The sequence below is a fragment of the Juglans regia genome, chromosome 2 (genome assembly GCF_001411555.2).
Source record: "Juglans regia cultivar Chandler chromosome 2, Walnut 2.0, whole genome shotgun sequence".
Classification (NCBI taxonomy): Eukaryota; Viridiplantae; Streptophyta; class Magnoliopsida; order Fagales; family Juglandaceae; genus Juglans; species Juglans regia.
The window spans coordinates 29,401,932-29,418,254 of NC_049902.1; the positions used below are offsets into that span (position 1 = coordinate 29,401,932).

At 37.0% G+C, this 16,323-nt stretch overlaps 1 protein-coding gene across 3 annotated transcripts; it reads left to right on the top strand.

The window, feature by feature from the left end:
* Positions 1–5,058: 5,058 nt before the first annotated feature.
* LOC108987138 (RNA pseudouridine synthase 3, mitochondrial) lies at positions 5,059–16,041 on the top strand. 3 transcript variants are annotated; one of them, XM_018960000.2, is made up of 9 exons: positions 5,059–5,620; positions 6,018–6,089; positions 6,366–6,524; positions 6,844–6,891; positions 6,985–7,065; positions 8,267–8,383; positions 8,520–8,621; positions 8,714–8,872; positions 15,497–16,041. In XM_018960000.2, the coding sequence occupies exons 1-9, from the start codon at positions 5,318–5,320 to the stop codon at positions 15,869–15,871; spliced, it is 1,416 nt and encodes a 471-aa protein (XP_018815545.2). In that variant the 5' UTR covers positions 5,059–5,317; the 3' UTR covers positions 15,872–16,041. The 3 variants fall into 3 exon arrangements, with proteins under 3 accessions (XP_018815545.2, XP_018815546.2, XP_035543390.1); XM_018960001.2 differs by having other exon boundaries at positions 5,603–5,620; positions 6,355–6,524; XM_035687497.1 differs by lacking the exon at positions 5,059–5,620 and having other exon boundaries at positions 6,000–6,089; positions 6,355–6,524.
* Positions 16,042–16,323: the final 282 nt, after the last annotated feature.

Consider the following 16,323-nt stretch of genomic DNA (forward strand, 5'->3'; position numbering starts at 1 on the left):
ACCACACCGATTATAGGGGATGTAGATACACTGTGTGAGCACGTTGCTTGCAGGAGTTTATCTAGCATGCCAGTCTGTCTTCGTTCCCACTGTTCCACAGTCATAACGAAATAGCTGTGTCGGCAACAATCTCTGTCGATCGATGTATTCGATCACTGTGTGGCTGGAGGTTGTAAAACAATGATGAACACTTGGGTTGGTATGAGATAGAGGTCCGTCATATACAATAACCTAAGCCAAGCTTCAGTTTCATGAGGATAGTTTTTTCAATTTTATGCGAGACTGCTAAGGATAATGAGATTGGGAAAATAGATGATTTTTTACGGGAAAGATAAATAGAGAGATGGAACAACACACAATAGAAAAAAGTTACTTTTATTAGTTGTGGGTCTAGGGAAGTTTAAAATTGAGTTGCACTCAATGAAGGCTTGGCTATGTGTTTGAATGTTGAACGAAGTTTAAAATCGAACTGCACTTAGATGCTTCCAACATCCAAACGGGATAAAACGTGGTTTTGTAAGGTTATCTGCTATAATTTACTTTTCCTCATAGAAAAACAAAAAATTTCAATTCAAATATTTAACATTCTGCCAAGTTAATATTTTTTATTTTTACTTGAAAATAATAATGATAATTTAGAAAATTTTATGCAGTAAAATATATTTTTATCATGTTAACTAATTACAAATAATTATTATTTTAAAAATTTGTACACAATAAAATATCCATATATTATATCCCATTGTAATTTATTTTTTAAAATTCACTAAATGATATTTACAATCTCATGTAAAAGATTAAGGAAGTACATTCCGAGGATTAAAAATTGCGATTCACACTCTACAAAAACAAATGGTGTGTGATGTATGAGGAATAAAAATTTTCTTTTTTATTATAAAGGGAGAATATGGGAGTTAAATTAAAGAACAATTATACTTAATAGTTTTACACTATACACCTTTTTTTATTTTTTATTTTTTTATTTTTTCCTTGGTCAAATGTGTGGCATAAAGCTAGAAGAATTCTAAATTAAAAGTCATTCCACATCGTATTTTCTTTTTATAACTAAATATCATTCATTAAATCAAGTCCTTATAAGAAATTGTCTATCAATCCAAACAACTTGAGAAACAAAAGAATGACAAAAATCCCACCACATAACTATATCCTCTACATGCCATGTATATCTTGCTAAAAGATTAGCAACCTTGTTTCCTTGTTTATTTACATGCAAAAATTGCACCTCCTGAAAATTCTGAATCAATCTTCTAATATCATCAAGAATATAAGCAAAATCAGTTAAGAATTCTGAATGAGAGCTCAAAGCTTTCACAAGGAGAAGACAATCAGTTTTCACCATAAGCTTGGAAATTCCCCATTGAGAACAAACATGTAATCCTCTTAACACAGCTATCCTTCTATAAATTCTGTGTTGCTATGGTCATGTTTACTAATTCATAATTTAGCTTTTATATTTTAAAATAATAAATTGAAATATTAGTAAACCACATTAGGATTAGGGATGCTACCCGCATGCTGCGGGACGCCGCCCCCTGCCCTGCATCATGCGGGTGGGAGGGTTTCATACCCTGCCCCCTGCCCCACTATCGGGATGTGGGGTTGAAACCACATCCTGCCCCGCCCTCTCAATCCAATGTCTAAAAATTTTTTTAGACCAAAATTATAATCTAATTTAAATTATAAATTGAAATTTATACATTTTAAAAAAATATAAATTCATTAGAGTTGTATTTTGAATTGTCTTAACCTCTTAAACTAACTATTATATAGGAGACCAAGACAATATAATAATCATACTTAAGTAATGTGAGACTTAAGCAATAGTTGTATAATAGTTATACTTAAGGCAATATATATATACAATATATTTCTATAAATCTCTTTATATATATAAAGTGTCTATCAAACAACAATTCTTGTTTTAACAGTTTTCATTGTTTTTCTATTAAAAATTATTTCCATCTATTAAATGGTTGTATTTGCAAATTTGATACCCATTTATTGGGTCTTTTACGTCCATTTATTGATTGTTAAATTATGAGAAATGAGAATATTAAACGGTTGTATTTTCACCCACTCATTGAAATTATCTCTATTTATTAGTTACTAACGATACATCTACATGCACATCCATACTAACATTCATTTTATTTACATATGCTAATACAAATCTCCAATTAACAATTACATATTAAAAAAAAAAATTGATGCATAAAATTTAAAGAATAACACAACGCATCAAATAATCTTCTCAACCGAAGAAATTCCTCATGTTTTTCCTTGAGTTTGTATTCATCTTTGTGCTGTTGGAAGCTACTAGAGATTTATATATTCAAATTTTGCTGGGTTTGAGGTAATCTTCCGTATTTTTATCTATCTGTCTTATGTCAACTATTAGATAGAAAAAAATCATGTTCTGGGTTTTCTATCATAAAACTTAATAAAAAATAGAAAAATTAATCGATCAACTGCATATTCAATTTTTCTTTCTTCTATGTTCTGTTTCTCTCAAATCAGGTTCTGGAAGCAGTGCAGTGGTGCTAAAGTTTGAAGGAAACATTGAAAATGTCAGCCTAACCGCATTTTGTGTGTTTATAGTATATCTATAGTGTAGCTATGTTTTGCGTTTATAGTTCATATAAAGGATACCAACAATCATATATGAACCCATAAAAGAAGAAAACCATGTGCATACTGTGAGTAGTATGCTTGTGATTTCAAAGAGATTCAAGAAAAGAAAACGACATAGAATTAAAAAAAAAATCACAGCAAACATGACCTTGAGAAAGAAAATGTGAACTTTATAAATGTAGGATCTTTTTTGTTGTTGACAAGTATATAAATGCAGGATCTATATAGACATATAGACAAATAAATTTACATAAAATTCTAACTACAAAAGATTCAAAATTCTAGAGTTATTTAATTGTAACAAACAATTCTAGAGTTATTTACATACAATATGCGGCTTCTAATGAACCAATGCCATATGTCATAAATATAATCTGTATGTATTGACAAAAAAAAAAAAAGAATTAGAAACAAACACAGAGAGAGAGAGAGAGGAAGCAGGTCAAGAATAGCAAACCAACATACATGAGGTGGGAAAAAAACATATTTGAAACATGAGTATGCTAATCCGTATATGTATTATAATAATTAAGCAGTTTAGTTATTTTTTCGTATTGTATATGTTTGCATTAATATTGATCTCAATTTCAACAAAAGATTGTCTCTGTCATCACGTCCGTCAAGTACCTTTACAATCAATCCTCTTCTTCCTGAGACAGCTACAATGAAGAAATGATAATTCTCAAAAATTAAAAATTACATATTAATGCATTTATATTAGAGTTAATTATATGATTTATGTAATTTATCTACATATTTTATTTCTTTATATTATTCTTCATTTTTGAATTTAAAGGGTGGATAATAATGATTTGATAATTAAAAGTATCATTGCAAGAAACTTGACATACCCATCTGCCCTTCTGTCATTTGTTGGTATTCGAGAAATTGTGAAAAATTACAATATTGTAGAGTTGATGAAGAGTTTGCAACCCATGACGGTAAATATTATTTCATTAGTAATAAATTAAAATATTTATACAAACATTCATTCTAAAAATTGATTATGATTTAATGTAGAAAATAAAATTCTGGATAGAGGCGAAGATAAATGTGATTGACTTGAACAAAGTATTTTATTACATGTGATGTGTTGGCTGTAATAAAGGAATTAGATATAAGTATAATGAAAGCTTCGTTTGTATATATTGCAAAAACCAAGGGGTCTGCAAATCACGGTATGTATCTTACAATTTTAATTTACAATTGATATCTAATTTAATTTAGAATTTAACAACATTCAAATTTAAAATAATATATTCAATACATTTAAAGTGTTAGGACATATGTTGAACTGGATGATAATACTGGAAAAATAGCTACTATTATGTTTGGTGAAGTAGCAGAAGATATATTTGGTTGTTCATCAGTTGAGTTAATGGAACATTCTGGAGAGGTATCTTTTAAAATTTTTATTCAAAAATTGAATTTGGTTATAATAAGTTAATTAAAAATGAAATTTGGTTTTAATTAATCATGTAAAGCTATTCAATTTTTTTTTTTGTAGAAACATCAACCATATATTAAAAGCGTTGTGAATAAATTATCAACAAAAATCTAGAAGATTCAAGTTTATGCAGATCCAAAGAAACTGAAGGAGAAAAAACATAAACATTATAATGTCCTCTCTATTGAGGCAATGCAAGATGAGAAAAATGTTGGATCGTCATCTTAGAATTAAAATTATCTCAAATAACTTTCATAAGACTATGGACGACGTTTATTTATAAGATCATGTTATAGCTTCTATTAATACTATTATTTTGCTTGTGAGGTTAATTTATACGACATAAACATTATCTTGTTATTCAATTAAGCCAAAAAATTATGTCCTTATTAATAAAAAATTAATTCTTTAAAAAAAATAAAATATAAACTAAGCAAACATGCATTGCACGTTACTTTTACCTAGTTATTTATATAAATATTAAAAATTATAATTTTTTATATTAAAAAAAAGAGAGATGCGGAGCGAGGGCGGGGGTAGGGCCTCGCTGGGGTCAACCCGCACCCCACCCCCGCATGGGATGTTCCATGCTAGATGGGGGCGGGGTAGTGGGGGGCGAAGCCCTGTTACCCACCCCTAATTAGGATGCATAATGGAGGGTATGAGGTCATATTAAACAAAAAATATTAGATATAATTTTAAAGTGTAATAAAATTAATTATTAAAAAATATTTTTTTATAAATTACATATTTATTTAAAAATAAAAATACCATTTCTCAAAATAAAATTTTGTTTATAACATTTTTAATATTATAATTGTGTCTTTAAAATCTTGCATAAGGAGAGAAGGTTGCCCTGTTTTAACAGCAAGCACAGAGCTACAGCGGCGATAAGTAAATCTAAATAATAACGTAAAAAAAGAAATAATATAAATAATAAGCGCAAAATTGTTTAAAGCCGCTTCTCATCTTTCCCTCTTTGTTCTCTTTCTTCTCTCTTGGTCTCCCTCCTATGGCAACATCGAAAGAACTCGGCGCCGGAGAGGGCCAGAGGCTTCCCTTAGCCCCCAAAGCGTTGATGCGGCGGTACGGTGCGGTGCCGTAAGCTGTCAAAGAAACCCATCACTGTTGTAGAAGAGATTGCACGGTTCCCTAAAAGATTCGACACCGTTTCTTAAAAATTATACGTTCTAAAAGCTGCTTAGCATATGTGAGAAAATGTGGAAAGCTATTTTTCATCGGCTTGCTATTATCAGGCACTACTCTAGGATTTCTCCTCCGCCACCCGCTTATGCCGAACCAGTAATCCGGGTATCCAACAACATAGCCCAGTTGGGTGGACCAAAAGAGGGTCCGAAGCCTCGGCAACTCCTGTCTTTACCTCCATTTCCTGCTCACCCCTTGCCCGTAAAGAATTCGGCCAGCGGTCATCCTGGTCGCGTCACCGCTATCAGCTGGGTCAAGTATTATTTTGATGAGATCCCCGGCTCTGCAATTTCGTCTCATTTCAACAAAGGCCTTGTGAGCATTGTGATAATTTCTTATTAAAAACTCCTGTGGTTAATTACTCTGGGTTATGAGGAATCATGATAAAGTCGTCAAATTTATGCTTCAATGTATCTTTTGCTCATGCTTTAAGCTCGGACGAGCACGCCACGACTAAATTTGCGGAAAAAGAATGAGACAGGAAAATGTGGAGTGTCCTTTTGTTTTGATTTGGAATATATGACGATGAAATTAATCTTGTTGGGGGTGGGCTGATTTAAAATCATATCGTGTATATCTGTACTGACTTTGATGGAATGAAGTATTATTCATATTCAGTTGGGATGTAATCGAATGCATATGGGGGGCCTTTTAGTAGATTTCTTCAATTCGAGTATATTCACAGACTTGTATGCTTTTCCTCTTCTTTTAGGTCCAGATGGAATGCCCATGTTCGGAAGACTCCCATGTTGACGAGGAAGGACAAATGAAACCGATGAGAAAGGTGCGGATGCATAAAGCCAATCATAATTTTCATATGAACTTTGTGTGGGTAAATTATCACTTGGGGAAGTTCTTGATACGGGTATTGATACAATACGTTAGAATACCTTCCTAACCCTAGAGTCATAAACTGTGGACTTAAATACATTGATCTTGAACTTGCGTTCTCACTTTCCACCATATTGCTCTCTCCCCACTTTATTTTTCAATTCTATTTGTTGGCCGTATGCAATTTTATGTGGGTAACTTCATCTGCAAACATACAGCTGACCTACAGATCAAACATAATGAGGTCATGGAGGCCGGGGCAAGAGTTTATATACCTGTATCGGTTGCTGAGACCAGGATTTCTAAGAGATTTGACGCTATACCAAGTGGGACACTATATCCAAATGCGGACGAGATACAGTACTTGCAAAGGCTTGTCAAGTACAAGGCACGTTTACATTTAGCTCCTATCTTGTCTCCTTTCATGTTATTTGAGTTGATTCACGGATAGTCCTGATGTTTGCCTTTTCAATCCCTGATACCACTGATTATATATAGATGCGTATGGGTTTGTTTGTGGGTTTATCTCCTATGCTTATTATCTTGACTCTTTTTCAACCTTGGTGAGATATGATGTTTCATCTCACTCTACATTTTCTCTGATTTCTTCTTTGAAATTCTGTATGGTTACATCGTTTGGTTGGTTCTGTATTGTTTGTGCAGTTGTGCTCATATTGATATATGTTATTCGGTGGTTGGAATTTCAGGACTATGCTATAATTGTGCTAAACAAGCCCCCGAAACTTCCAGTTAAGGTTTGTATCCTGCACTCCTATTCTTTGTGGTGCTAGATTGTTGTTTAAGCATATTTTGTTGCCACTTGATCTTATATGTAATTATTTTCTCAGGGGAATCTGCCAGTTCATAACAGCATGGATGCATTGGCAGCTGCTGCTTTGTCTTATGATTATGATGAGGGTCCGAAGTTGGTAAGCTTTTAGTTTGTTATGATTTCTTTGCTTATCAAAAAATTATTACTGTGTAAGAAAGTTGTAAATAAAATTTGAAAAAAAGCTTTGCATTTATTTTATTATTAGTGTTGCTACTTTTCTGTTGGTTAATGATGGTCCATATGCAATTGCTTCAGTTAGTAAGGAAGTTAGTTGAATAGGGTAGTGACTAGTTGAGGAAGAAGATATGTGCTATATTTCGTGTTTAGGAACAAAAGAATGTTCCATGTTTCAATTGTGTGGTTGAATTCATTTCATACACACATATTTTGAGGGGCAAATCTGATATGTTAAAGGTGCTACTGGCCCCATTTAGATATTTTTAATACTTTCAGAATGTCTGAAATAAATGTCCAATTCTGAAAATCTCCAGTTCTGATAACTTTCTTATATTCTCGTTTTTAAAAGCACAAGGTTCTTAATGAAAATCGTGTCACCTTTGATATTAATTGGGAGACATTTTATAAAGATCACATGTTTTACCGGCCAAAAAAACATGATTATTAGATATGCTTTACTAAGCTGCAAATAATAAGACTATTTGTTTTATTAAATAAGTTGTTTGTGAATACAAAATTATGATCGATTATTTAAACAATACAACTTGTATAACTTTGTATTTATTGTTTTTATGGTAAAAGAATATAAGTTTACAAAGGGGAATTATGAGTTTAATCATGAATAAATAAAAATTAAGATAATTGCAAAAACTCAAAGTTGGTTTGTCATACTTTATGGATAAAGTTATAGAATAATATAGGTAACCTATTTAGTCAAAATTAAAATAGCTCATGAACAAGCTCATAGTTGTCCGATAAACAAATGAATTATTCGTAAACATAAAATATAACTTGGCGATAAGCTCTAGCTCAACTCATGTTAATCACCCACTACTCATTCGAACTCGAGTCCTCTATGCAGTATTACTGTTTTTTCAATTAATAATCATGCCATTTAAAGCAGGACATTAAATCTTTTTCAGGGCATTTAAAAAGTTTTGCTGTGACTTATAACAAATATAAAAAACGTTTTGCTGTGATAATACTTTCTCTGTTTTCTTCTAGAGTCTTTCTGGCTTGCTGCTTACGATTCCAATACCATTGCAAATAGTTATTTTTCAAATCATTAGTTCTCTTTAGCAGCTTTTCTGTTTGCTGATTCCATAGAGTTATTTTGTTAGGTTCATCGTCTTGACCGAGAGCAGAGTGGCCTTCTCTTGATGGGGAGAACAAAAGAAAGTGTAGATCATCTTCAGTGGCTATTCAGTGACATTAATAAAGCAAATTCCTCCTGTAAGGTACTGAGACCCGAGCTACAGATTGTATACGTACAGTAGGGGTTGTGAATGTGACTTCTAGCATATGATGGGGATAAATAGTTTAATGCTTATAGTTTTTTAGTCTTAAGACTAATACGCTTATACCTAATCTTAGGCTTGGAATGATGCTTGTGAAGCAACATATCAAAGGTACTGGGCTTTGGTCATAGGCTCACCCAGGGAAAAGGAAGGCTTAATTTGTGCTCCTCTTACAAAGGTCTCTGTCTGTGTCAACAATTATACTTCCAGAAATGGATTCATCTAAAACATGTAACAACTTGAATGTATTTCTATTGCTATCAATTGCAGGTGCTTCTTAATGATGGGAAGACTGAGAGGGTCATCTTGGCTCATCAATCAGGTTTGGAAGCTTGTCAAGAGGCCATAACTGAATACCGTGTTCTTGGTCCAGTGATAAATGGGTGCTCATGGATTGAACTACGTCCACTTACTAGCCGAAAGCATCAGGTACCTTGCCATATTCTATCTTGGTCTCTCTCACGTACACATAAGGCAGTGCCCTTACTTCTTAAGTAAATAATTTTTTTTTGATAAGTAAACGGTAGTATAAATAAGAATAAGCCAAGCCCAGGTATACAAAGTGGAATACAAGAGATAGGACCTATCTAGTTGCTAAAAAAGAAATAAGAAAATCATGTACAGTTAGGCCATTAAAATCTATAGCACGCCCACAGAAGTAAGGTGTGGTAAAATAAGATTCTAAGATCCTCTATTGTCCGCTCCTTATCATCAAATGTCCGCTCATTACGCTCCCGCCATATGTACCACATAATACAAATATGAACCATCTTCCACACAACTTTGATTTGTGGAGCACCACCCGGCATTACCCAATAAGCCAATAACTCTACCACTGTAGCTGGCATGACCCAAATCAACCCTATTTGAATGAACACATCGCTCCACAATGCTCTAGCTGTCTCACAATGTAGCATAAGATGATCCACTGTCTCGCCAGCTTTCTTGCACATACAACACCATTCTAGAATAATAACACGGCGCTTCCGCAGATAATCTGGTCAAAATCTTACCCAGAGCCGCTGTCCAAGTGAAAAATAGTGCTTTTGGAGGTGCCTTATTCCTCCACAAACATTTCCAAGGAAAATGCGTGTTTGGAAGCTTAGTAAGGGACTTATAGAAGGAGCGAACTGAAAAAACACCCTTACCTGCCGGATTTCACCACAGCTTATCTTCTCTCAAACCAGACATCCTCGTAGAGTACACTCGATTGAAAAAGGCCTCAACACTGTTAAGTTCCCAGTCATGTATTGCTCTACTAAAGATGACATTCCAATGGAGTTGATCCCCTGAACGAACCATGAGATCTGCCATAGAAGCCTCTTGATCACATGCCACATGAAAAACGGAAGGGAATGCATCTGCTAGAGCCTCCTCCCCACGCCAAATGTCTCTCCAAAATTTTATACGAGTGCCCTCCCCCACCAAAAATTTAGTATGACGAGAAAACACCCCCCAACCATGTTGTATGTGCTTCCAAACCTCCACCCCATAGGACCCATTCCCCCCTCTCTAGTACACCACTCCCCTCCCATCTTACCATGTTTGCAATCAACCACTAATTTCCATAGAGCTTCTGGTTTCACATTGTATCTCCAAAGCCATTTCCTAAGCAATGTCCTATTAAAAGTTCTCAAATTCTTTATCCCCAATCCACCTGAATGAATTGGTCTACATACCTTATCCCAACTGACTAGATGAAATTGAATTCATCTCCCATCCCACTCCATAAGAAATCCCGATAAAGTTTTTCGATTCGCGTCGCCACGCTAGCTGGAATTGGAAATAAAGATAGAAAGTAAGTTGGTAGGTTAGAGAGAGTACTTTTGATAAGAGTCACCCGGCCTCCTTTCGACAAATACAGTCTCTTCCACCCAGCCAATCTTAGTTCTTTTTTCTCAATAACAGTGTTCCAAATAGACAAAGCCCGTGAAACAGCCCCCAATGGTAATCCCAAATAAGTCATAGGAAGAGAAGCGACCTTGCACTCAAGAGTGTTAGCCAACTGTCGAGAAATGTTGATGTTTCCAACAGACACTAATTCTGATTTATCGAAGTTAACTCTTAAACCTGATGCTGCTTCGAAACAAAAAAGAAGCGCCTTCAGTGCCCTAAGTTGATTTTGCTCCACATCACAGAAAATTAAAGTGTCATCTGCGAATAATAAATGGGAGACCGAGATAAGGCCCCTTAGTGGATCACCCACAGAAAATCCAGCCATAAAACCATGACTAACCACAGCCGATAACATCCTACTCAAAGCCTCCATGACGATAACGAAAAGCAGAGGGGACGAGGGATCACCTTGTCTTAAGCCTCGAGAGCTATTGAAAAAACCCTCTGGGTTACCATTGATCAAGACTGAAAATCTTGCTGTTGAAATGCACCATCTGATCCACATACACCATCTCTCCCCAAAGCCACATCTCTTCAGTAAGTACAAGAGGAATTCCTAGTTAACATGATCATATGTTTTTTTCATATCTAGTTTACAAATAATACTGGAGTTCCAGACTTTAGTCTACTATCCAGACATTCATTTGCAAATAAGACCGAGTCCAGAATCTGACGACCCCTTACAAAAGCATTTTGTGGCTTTGAGATTACTTTATCAATTGCTACCCCTAACCTGTTAGCAAGCACCTTTGCAAGGATTTTGTATATCCCATTAATGAGGCTAATGGGCCTAAAATCCTTCAACTCCACAGCTCCAGATTTCTTCGGAATCAAAGCAATAAAAGTAGCATTCAGACTTTTCTTGAATTTCCCTGTCGAGAAAAGCTCCTGAAATACACTCATAATGTCATCTTTCACGACCTCCCAACATGTTTGAAAAAACCCTATCGTAAAACCATCGGGACCTGGTGCTTTATCCCTTACCATCTTACGAACCACATCCAAAACCTTCATCTCCTCAAAAGGTCTTTCCAACCAGGATGTTGTCTGTGGTTCTATGGACTCAAAACCAAGTCCATCTAGTTTGGGCCTCCAACCCTCATTTTCTGTAAATAGAAGATCATAAAAATTCACATGTTCTCGGATCACAGGGGCCTCTGTGCAATCACTACCGTTGATTTTCAGCATCTCAATAGAGTTGGTTCTCCGATTAGAGTTAGCCACTTTATGGAAAAATTTTGTGCTTCGACCCCCTTCCTTTAACCAAAGAGCTCTTGACTTTTGTCTCCAAGAGATCTCTTATAAAGTTAAAACCCTTTCCAACTTTGATGCCAGCGCTGTCTTGCTTGAAGCTTCTCTGGGGTAAGTGCCCTATCCTCAATAATCCTTTCAAGATTCTGTAACTCCTCCATTAAAGTTTTCTTTTGCTCCCCTATATTTCCAAACGATTGGAAATTCTAAAACTTTAAATCTTCCTTTAACGCTTTCAGTTTGCCTGCAAGGATATAAGAGGGGGTACCATAAAACCGATAGGAAGACCTCCAAAGCCTTACCATCTCCACGAAGCCATCGCTTTTAAGCCACATGTTTTCAAACTTCAAATAATGACGACCTCTTTGAATACCACATCCATCTAATAATATTGGAAAATGATCCGAGCATAGACGCGGCAGTCGCTTCTGACATACCTCCGGATAATGGCTTTCCCAGTCCGGCGATATTAAAAATCTATCCAGCCGGGACCAAGTTTGACTGTTAGACCATGTGAAGAGACCGCCAACTAGAGGGAGTTCAACCAAATTCAGGTAAAAAATGCACTCTGAAAATTCAGCCATGGCTGGATGTAATCGGGTGCTTCCAAATCTTTCACTACGGAACCTTACTACATTAAAATCTCCTCCAATGCAACAAGGAAGTCCCCACCCACTATAGATAGCAGCCATTTCGTCCCACAAACGGCTTCTAATATTGTCAATGTTTGGTCCATAAACACATGCAAAAGCCCACAAGAAATTATCCTCTACCATCTTAAAAGAGCAAGCCACTGTAAATTCCCCTACAAACTCCATCTTCTCCACAACCCTTTTATCCCCACATCACCAAAATACCACCCGATGCCCCCTCAGAAGCTAGATACGCCCAATCTGCATACGGGCAACCCCACACATTTATCACGAGCTTTATGTTTACCAATTTCTATTTGGTTTCTTGTAAACATACGATATCCGCCTTCCAATCCCGAAGTAGATTTCTTATGCGTAGCCGTTTATTAGCCTCGTTCAACCTGCGAACGTTCCAAGACACAATTTTTGACTTCATAAAGACACAGTCAAACCCTTCCCTTTGGACCTAACGTGGCTTGAGCTACCCTCATTCAACGACCAATTAAGCCTATTAAGCTACCTTTTCTTCTTAGAATCAGCTTTCGTGGACTGATTATGACCCGCCTCAATGGACGTGAGGAGAGCCATAAATTGTTCTTCATATCCCACACATTTCATACCCACAACCTGTTGGATGTCCTTTATCGTTTGGAATACCCACTCAAAGAATTCAAAGTCATTCGGTAACGAACAATATAATAGAAAAGACTCCCTTACTACTGCGTCTCCCTCCCCGCCGAACAAATTATTTCCTTTCCATTCTACTACAATGCCCACTTTGTCTACTGCAAGAGAATCCGAGAAGTCCATATTGACCTCCAAGCGTCCCTGCGATAACCCCCTAGCTTTATCTTCCAAGAAAACCCCCCTCCTTATTTCTCCTTCTTCCGATAGTACCTCCAGATGTTCGTCGTAGGTAGAACAAAGACCCAACTGAAGAGATGAGGATTCTATGGTATGGATTGGCATTTTCTGGGAGTCAACTTCTTGAAAACTGCTAAATGGAGACGGAATCTGCAATTTCTCCTCCTCGCGCGATGGTAGAATTTAATCTACCACCCTCGCTGGTGTAACCTGAGTCGAGGCCAAGTCGTTGACCACCGTCGGACAAGTCTGTGAAGGTCCCGCAGCCAAAGGAGGAAGAGATCCCTTGATTTGGCTTCGAACTAGACCCTCACGCTCTAGAAAAGGACCCTCCGTCTGCTTAGATGCCTTCGCCGATGGAGCGACAGCCTGCGGCGAGACCATTGGCATGGTCACTTGCGGCAAGCCCACCTGAAGCCTCATTGTCGATGTTGATATGGGCCCATGGACCAATGGGTCAGCAGCGGCCTTTGGAGTCCCGACAGACTCTGCTGGGTCGAGAATAACCTTGGGCCTACTGCTCCCAAAGCCTGTCCCTTTCCTAAGCCCCCGTGAGATTCCATCTCCTGCCTCAAAACGTTGCGTTTCAGCCAACCAACTATATCATTTAGTTCTCCCAAGTGTGTTTCGATGACAGCTAAGGTCTCTACCAATGTTTCCTTATTCGGACCAACATCCTCCTTGCCTTTAACATCTCTGCACTGACCCCTCTCCAAAGCTGGAACACCACCAAGCTTGAGCAATCCTGACGTCTTTGACCCCTTCACAACCCAAGGCCCCTCATGTCGACCAACTAACGCCTCCCTGAATGATGACGGAAGAACTCCATACAAAGGTTTCGCAAGTGCAACACCATCTTTAACAGCATCCTGCAACACCACCATTAGGTTCCTCCAGCCCACACCACCTCTGCCTTCAGGGATAAAGATGAAACTCCTCCTCCCACCACCTTCATACTTTGCCAGAACCATATAAGTCCCTCTAGCATTGGAACAACTTTGAGCAATATAGCCTCTGTCCCCATCCCTGTGAGCAGAGTAGAAACCCCTATCTGTAGCCTTCAGACCACCCTCCAAAGCTCTACAAAACCACCTAGCAGTCCCCACCCCTACTCTCATATTTTTCACCCCTTTCCGTCCTTTCTCACTCAAAATTACGTAACGCCCATCCCTGCTCACCTCAAAAAGCTTAGCCTGAATCACAACACGTTTCATGACTGGCACTATCCAGTGTAACAGAACACTAATCAACACCCACAGCCACCACCACAGAACACTCCAACTTACACAGAGAGGTTGACAGATCGAGGACATTGGGTAGTAAATATTAAAAGTCAAAGGCCAAATCTTAGTCTTAATTTCTTTAAGGTGGAACATCCTATTGGCCATGTATATTAATTAAATTTACACGACGGGGAAAACATACTTTTCATTTTTTACCCTTCAACTAATAGGCATTTTACACTTTTCACCCTAGACTACCAAAACATACTCTGCAAAACTTACCCTTTGCACCATTCAATTAGCAAACAACAATAAATATTAAATAGCACCCCCTCCAATTCTAACCATTAGGATGAATGAAAACTGGGTAAAAACTAAAAATAGGTGACGTGGCATAATCATGATAGTTGAATCTTAACCCTGCACATTTTAACTTTTTAGTGGTTTGTGTGTGATGGATGAAAAATAAGTGAAAATAGGGGATGTGACAGTCTTGACTGCTGAATCTTAACAGTGCGTGTTGTAGCTCTTTGCTAGTTGAAGGGATCAATGTCTCAATTTTGGTAGTGTAGGGTGAAGTGCATCACCCATTAGTTGGAGGGTGGAATACACTTTTCACCCTCTACATGTTATGCTCATGAGAGTAAGGGTCTATAATCATCAGAGAACCAAGAATAAAAAGTTTTTACATGTATATTTGTGCCAATTGTTTACGTAATATTACTAAGTTTTTTTTATCAATGTTTTCCTAGAAGATATTCATAGAGGGTTTCAACATCGAAGATGTAGCATACGGTGTACCTGATAACTTAATTTTCTATGGTCATAGAAATTGAACTTGCATCACCTACAATTATTATTTTTTTCCTTGTAGTTGATTTCAGTTATTCATATAGACTGGTAAAAAGACGTTCAAGTGTAAGGCAACTTAGAGTGTTTAAAATTCCAGTTGTTCAAAATATGTTTTTGAGTTGATTTACGATAAAGCATTTAGAGATTCATGGGTGTTTTTCAACCTTGCATAATTAACCATTATCCAAACACTCGCTGTCACCTACTCTATGGAACAACCCCCTCGACCTTCCTTTTCTCTTTACGTGATGCTATGTGATCAGTGAAGCCAGCATCTGCTAATGGAGCTCTTGGACTTCTGTATCGAGGATCTAATTTCAATCATCTTATTACAGCTCCGTGTCCATTGTGCTGAAGCTCTTGGCACTCCAATTGTTGGTGATTATAAGTATGGTTGGTTTGTTCACAAGAGATGGAAGCAAATGCCTCGGGCTGATATTGAGCCAACAACTGGGAAATCTTACAAGTTGCGAAGGCCAGAAGGGCTGGATGTTCAGAAGGGAAGTGTTTTGTCTAAAGTCCCTTTATTACATCTGCACTGTAGAGAGCTTGTACTTCCCAACATCGCAAAGTTCCTTCCGGTATTGAATCAAAAGTCAGAGAACCTGCATCCTGCACTTAGCCCGAGGCCAGATCTCCTTCGGTTTGTGGCATCAATGCCATCCCACATGAAAATTAGTTGGAATCTTATGTCCTCCTATCTGGTATAAGGAGGCATGACAACAGTTGTTCTGTAGAGCAATCTATGTTACTATAGATCGATTTTGGGGGTGAACTCCAACTGTTTCTATAATTTATAAGTTGATACTATGATTCTGAAGCTTAGTGAATTAGATTTCAATGGTAGTTTCATGCACGTAACATGAGTAGTTTCTCCTTATCCTCATGAATGGTTTCGTTTTTCAACGAGTTTGCCGAGCCAGTGTCATTGGTTATCCATAGATACATGCTACAATCTAGATGAACTGTGTTGTAATCTACTCAACTGAATTTTGGGGGATTACTGGAACAAGATTTACGAGGCCTACATTTTGCTCCTCTCTTTTCTCATGTCTGGTAATCGGTTGACCGATGGCCGATTACACAGCGCCATGAACGGTGCACTGGCCTAAAAAATTAAGAGCACGGGACAGGAGAAATCCATTTTCCTACTTATTCTTCT

Coding starts and splice junctions, on each gene's coding strand:
- LOC108987138 (XM_018960000.2), top strand. CDS start 5,318: ATGTGGAAAGCTATTTTTCATCGGCTTGCTATTATCAGGCACTACTCT. Junction 6,525..6,843: donor AAAGGCTTGTCAAGTACAAG/GCACGTTTACAT, acceptor TTGGAATTTCAG/GACTATGCTATAATTGTGCT. Junction 8,384..8,519: donor AAGCAAATTCCTCCTGTAAG/GTACTGAGACCC, acceptor ACCTAATCTTAG/GCTTGGAATGATGCTTGTGA.